Source organism: Pangasianodon hypophthalmus, chromosome 11, assembly GCF_027358585.1.
Source record: "Pangasianodon hypophthalmus isolate fPanHyp1 chromosome 11, fPanHyp1.pri, whole genome shotgun sequence".
Classification (NCBI taxonomy): Eukaryota; Metazoa; Chordata; class Actinopteri; order Siluriformes; family Pangasiidae; genus Pangasianodon; species Pangasianodon hypophthalmus.
The window spans coordinates 21,358,517-21,364,306 of record NC_069720.1 but is presented as its reverse complement, the minus strand read 5'-3'; the positions used below and the strand labels follow the sequence as shown (position 1 = coordinate 21,364,306).

General features: G+C 41.3%; 1 protein-coding gene across 1 annotated transcript; it reads right to left on the bottom strand.

Moving 5' to 3' along the window:
- Window positions 1–425: 425 nt before the first annotated feature.
- Window positions 426–3,604, bottom strand: krt94 (keratin 94). Its single transcript, XM_026916820.3, has 8 exons — window positions 3,060–3,604; window positions 2,846–2,928; window positions 2,543–2,699; window positions 2,017–2,178; window positions 1,794–1,919; window positions 939–1,159; window positions 784–797; window positions 426–682 (listed from the first exon to the last, which is right to left on the bottom strand). The coding sequence occupies exons 1-8, from the start codon at window positions 3,501–3,503 to the stop codon at window positions 633–635; spliced, it is 1,257 nt and encodes a 418-aa protein (XP_026772621.3). The 5' UTR covers window positions 3,504–3,604; the 3' UTR covers window positions 426–632.
- Window positions 3,605–5,790: the final 2,186 nt, after the last annotated feature.

Below are 5,790 nucleotides of genomic sequence, written 5' to 3'. Positions count from 1 at the left end.
AACTCCAGACTTCTTTTAAAGGCTAAACTTTGCTTTTCCACTCAGTGTTTTTGTGATGATCTGGTTTCCTGGCAACAGTCTCTCAGCTTTAAAAAGGGGGCTTTGGAGAGGGAGCTGTAGGAGTGTGTCAACTGCCAACTCAAATGTGTTGTAATGGTGGCAAAGTGGACAAGGCTGTGCCATACACCAACTTGGTACATGTGAGCAGAATTGTTGATTAACACACTGACTCTACATTCCAAGTTTATTTTTATCTGGTGTCTGGAGCATCTAAACCAGAGAGTTTTAGTTGTTCTTTGAAGATTTCATTAATAATATCTCAACGATACACAGCTTTCAGACTGAGGGTGCTGTCCTGTATCATTTTATATTGTGTGTGTTTATGTCTATGAGTGCAATCTAAAAGAGTCAGACCAGAACAGTAGTAAATTTGCCAGCAGCTTTATTTCCGGAGACAGGTTTTGCTCACACACAACAACAAGGAAGTGGATTTAATCATTATCAAATTCAAACAGTTATTTCCTGGGTTTTACGACTATGATTGACAATTGTTAACTGTCATACCATAAGCAATGACCCACTGAAACAATGTTTTAGTGTGTGTGTGTGTTTCTCAGAACGCAGTGCTCTGCTTAGCTGACTGTGCGCGTGGTGGTGGTGGTAGTGATCGTGCTGGATCCACCTGAAAAAGAATACATATTTCTGTTTATAATTTGTTCGGATTATTTGAATAAGCTTGAGAATTCAAATAATATATCTACAATAAAGGGAAGTGATCATTACCTGTGCCAGGAGGCCTAAGGATACAAGACAAAAAAAAGATGCTTTAGTTAGCTTCATAACACACTACTCAAGGATCAGATACACTGTATGTTATAATGACCAGTCATATATTTATATGCTTGAGAATGTGTGTACATGTAGGTATGTGACCCTACCTGGACTCCTCCTTCTCCAGGAGGCTTCTGTAGGTGGCGATCTCCTGCTCTAGGCGGCTCTTGATATCCAGCAACATGGAGTATTCGCGGCCCTGCTGCTCAATGCTGGCACGTACCTGTGCCAAATCTGACTCTAGCATGTTAATCTGGTTCTGGAAGCCTGCTAGCATAGCACTGTAGCGAGCTTCTGTCTCGGCTAGCGTGTTCTCGAGGGCTGCTTTCTGTATGACAGAGAGATCATGGAAAAAGTTAAGTGAAAGTACACTGTTTAACAGTGCTTATGGTTCTTTGACAGTGCACAGAAATCCTGGATGTTTATGCAAAGAAAATGCACTTTCCATTTTTATGATCTCTGCCATCCTCATACCAAAAGGATTGCTCATAATTTAAGCAAGGTTTTGAAATAACCTCTAACTTTCAGAAGTGAAAATCAACACACATATGACAGACTATTTCCAAAGTTCCATTTTGAAATATTTGGAAGGATTCTCTATGGCGACAGTTACACCAAGGTGCTGCAAGTCCACACCCAAGTGCCAGAAACCTTTAGCAGTTTTGGCTGCTTTTACCTCAAAATGTCTCCACATTCCTTACTCCCTGGATCATTCTGTTTCTCTGGGATATGGACACAAGTTACCCTTGGCAGCCTTCCCCACTAATATGCCTGGTTCTAGTCAGTCTCCTCCCATCCATTTCTACAGCCTCCCCTCTTACCCTCCTTATTATCCTCATTTGACCTCTTATGTAACTTTTTATAACTATTTCCATGAATTCTATAACACATCCTCCCCTTAATCTCTCCCCATTTCTGCCTCTTTCAATTGGTTCCACTCTTTTATCTTTTCTGAGTCTCACCATGCTTAGTTGTGATTGTAGTTCAATTTCTAAGCCCTGCAGGGTTCGCCTCAAGTCTGTGATCTCTGTCTTGGAGGTCTGAATGGTCTCTGTGCTGATGGCAACCTCCTTGGTTAGTGCTGCCGACTTAAAGAGAGTATACAAATATATTAGAAAGGTACGCCACAACCAATGATAACAATAACAATGATTATATGTCATTAATAATAAAACACCTACTCACCTTGTCATTGAACCAAGCCTCTTGGTCTCTGCGGTGTTTTTCTGTGATGGCCTCGTACTGTGAGCGGATCTCCTCCAAAACCTTGTTCAGGTCCTGCTGAGGAGGAGCGTCTACCTCCACGTTCACATTTCCAGACAGCTGAGATCTCAGAGCTGCCAGTTCCTACAAAGATGAAGTTATAAATACTTTGGGGTTAATTCTGCTGTTTTCTTTTGCAAAAGTCCTGAGAGAAAATGTGAAGGCGATTGCAACCAAAAATGGAGATGTTTAAGAATGGCATCTTTTTTCAGCAAACAGATTCTTGGCATAAGACTGCACTTGGCTTTTTCTACAAGAGCATCCATCCCAAGCAGAATCACTGTGCTTTCCAAGTTGAATATTTTAAATGCAGTAAAAACGATTATTGATGAAATATCATACCTTGCTAGTTTCATACATTCCATAATTTTCCAATTCCTTTGGATTAGTTAATGTGGTCTAGTTTCATAAAAATGTGGTAAGTCACAGTGGTGATAACATTACTAACCTCCTGATGGTTCTTCTTCAGGTAGGCCAACTCATCCTGCAGACCTTCGATCTGCATCTCAAGGTCAGCCTTAGTCAAGGTGGTCTGGTCCAGCAGGCGTCGCAAGTTGGCAATGTCAGCCTCCACGGACTGTCGCATTATCAACTCATGCTCATATCTAATCAGTGGAGAAAGAGGGTCAGTACCAAGTTGGTTTTTCTAATCACAGTTATTATATAATAAAATAAAGTCATTCTATCATCTACCTTTTTAGGTTCATGGTACATTATGTATATATGTTTTTCATAACTTAGGTACACCTACTTTGTTTTGAAGTCATCTGCAGCCAGTTTTGAATTGTCAATCTGCAGGAGGATGTTGGCGTTGCTGATAGTGGCATTCTTGATCTGAAACAAGGGCAGTTATTATTGGACATTATTGACTGAGTAGACCTTATAAAATACAATAAGTGCACAACAATAATTCTACAAGCCATAATTTCCAAAGTTAAATTTACCACACAAACTTCCATCATTACCTTATCCTTCAGGTCATTGATGGTGGCCCAGTATGCACTGTAATCTCTCTCAGCAATTGGTCCTTTCTTCTCATAGTACTCACGGATCTTCAGCTCCAGTTTTGCATTGGCAGCTTCCAGGGAGCGGACCTTTTCCAGGTAGGAGGCCAGACGATCATTCAGGTTCTGCATGGTGGCCTTCTCATTCATTTGAACACTCTCACTGTCCAGGGCAGAAGCCAGGCTGAAGCCACCATCTCCAGCCAGGCCCCGTCCACCACCATAGCCAGAAGACACAGTCCTTGAGAATCCTGAGGAGATTCGGGTGCTGCCTGAGCCACCTCCGTAGACACTGAAGGCTTTAGGTGCCGAGGACAGTGAGCCCACACGGCGCTGGCTGACCACAGAGCCTCCAGTGAAGCCTGCAGGGCCACTGGAATAGGTGGTACGCTGGTAGAAACTCATGCTGACTGATGAATGGCTTCAGAGACAAGCTAACGAAGGAATGGCAGAGAGGATGAAGCTACCCTGAACTGGATTCTCCTGGAGTGATCTGCTGTATCCAGCTCTGTCCTTTCATATAGCCTGAGCCCTGGGGCGGGTCCTGCGCTCTGTGTGTGTGCATGTGTGTGTGTGTGTGTGTGTGCGCTCGCAACAGATAGGGAGGGGAAACCACTAACCACCCCAGTGAGGAAACAACTTTGGAATGTGTGTGTGTGTGTCTGTGTGTCCATGTCCTCGAGAGTTGGGATTACAGAAGAGGGAGTACAATGTGAGAACCAACAGGTTTACACCATACTAAAGGCAGTAAAAGTTTTGTGGTTGTGGATTTTTTTTTAAAGCTTGGCAGCTTTCCTTCCTTAATACCATTCAGAGCTGGAATACACACAGAGTTTAGTTTGTATTATGATCAACCAATGACTTTTGATCTTACATCTGTTACTGTAAAGAAATAAAACTCTGCAGTATTGATTGCATCACATTTAACTGTTTATATATGAAAAAGTAATCACATCACATTACTTTGAAGTACTTACATGCACATGAAGGATTCTATTCAGTAAGAGCGCCCTTTTTTTACAACTGATATATTATCAGCTGAGTAACAATAGTGTCCTACATTAACAAATTCACTGCTGGACCAAAGTCCTTCCTGTTGACTATAGGATCATGCATGTTACTCTTTATACCTTATCTCTAAATTATCAGGATTGCTCAACTTGTGTTGTACCTGCCTGACCATGTTACCAAAAATCAGGTTTAAAAAAAAAAAAGGGGTACAGAGACAAGCCCTAAATTAATTTATGTCACAACACAATCAGTTCATAATGATAACTTCACATTTTTTTCAGTATCAAGTAGCTTTAGTTGAACATTTTTTTTGTTTCAGCCTCTGAAACTGTTAGTAACAGATACACTATATGGCCAAAGGTATGTGGAGATCTGAGTACTGAACCTCCCATTTCAAAACCATGGGCATTCATATATAGTTGTTCCCCCTTTGCTGCTAAAAAAACCTCCACTCTTCTGGGAAGGCTTTCCACTAGATTGTGGAGAATGGCTGTGGGAATTTGTGCAAGAGGTTGTGCACTGATGTCCAGCGGTGTCTTCCAATTTATCCCAAAGGTGTTCAGTGGGGCTGAGGTCAGGGTTCTGTGCAGACCACTTGAGTTCTTCCACACCAACCTTGGCAAACCATGTCTTCATGGAGCTTTGTACACAGAGGCATTGTTATGCTGGAACATGTTTGGGGCCCTTAGTTCTAGTGAAAGGAACTCTTAATGCTACAGCATTCAAAGACATTCTAGACAAGTATGTGCTTCCAACAGTATGGGGAAGGCCCTCATATGGGTGTTATGGCCAGGTGTCTACATACCTTTGGTCATATAGTGTATATTCAATAGTCCAATAAATAAAATGCCATGCACAGATCTTTTAAACTGTGCTGTGGTCAAATAAACTTAAATTTATGTAAACATCTCTTATCTGATGTGTCCTTCCTTCAGTACATTCTTCATTCATCTTCAGTAAGCACTTTATCCAGATCAGGTTTGCTGTGGATCCAGAGCCTATCCAAGGAACACATGAGTCAGGTAGGAATACTCCCTGGATAGGACATCAGACCTTCACAGAGCAGCATGCACACACTACTGTACTTTTTTACCTTCCTGTAGTACTGTGAGTTAAATAGAAGCTGTCAAGTTTATTGGATACTAATAGATTCCACAAATTAAATGCATTAGTTGGTTAAACATGTGAGTAACGCCCTTACAATAAAATATTAATTGACAGTTTGTCAGCTGGTCACCTTTCTCAGATCGTAGCACATAATTTAGATATCATACCACATAATTAAAGTATCATGCCACATATTTCAAATATCAAGTATGCACAGGAGAAGTACCGACTGTGCAAAATAAAGTCATAAAATTCACAATACACTCCTTGCAATGTTTTGTAAGAGATAATCTCTATTTGTGTCTTAAGTTTATTTTTTTCTCTATCTTTCTATTGTTCACTACTGACATATCTGGAGTGATACAGAGTTCCAGATGTGACCCGGGGAGGAGGGGGGGAGGAAAGGCTGGCTATAGTTCAAAGATGATCTCACATCCCCCCGAATGCTGGTGAGAGGCACACAACACCAGTCTTGCTACACACAAACCACCACTCCCAGAAACTGAAACAGAGAAAATACTCAGATACAATATAGCAGACATGCATGCATAAATTTTATGCTTTATTTCTAAGA

Coding starts and splice junctions, on each gene's coding strand:
- krt94 (XM_026916820.3), bottom strand. CDS start 3,503: ATGAGTTTCTACCAGCGTACCACCTATTCCAGTGGCCCTGCAGGCTTC. Junction 1,920..2,016: donor AGGCTTGGTTCAATGACAAG/GTGAGTAGGTGT, acceptor ACTCTCTTTAAG/TCGGCAGCACTAACCAAGGA. Junction 1,160..1,793: donor TACAATCACAACTAAGCATG/GTGAGACTCAGA, acceptor TCTGTCATACAG/AAAGCAGCCCTCGAGAACAC.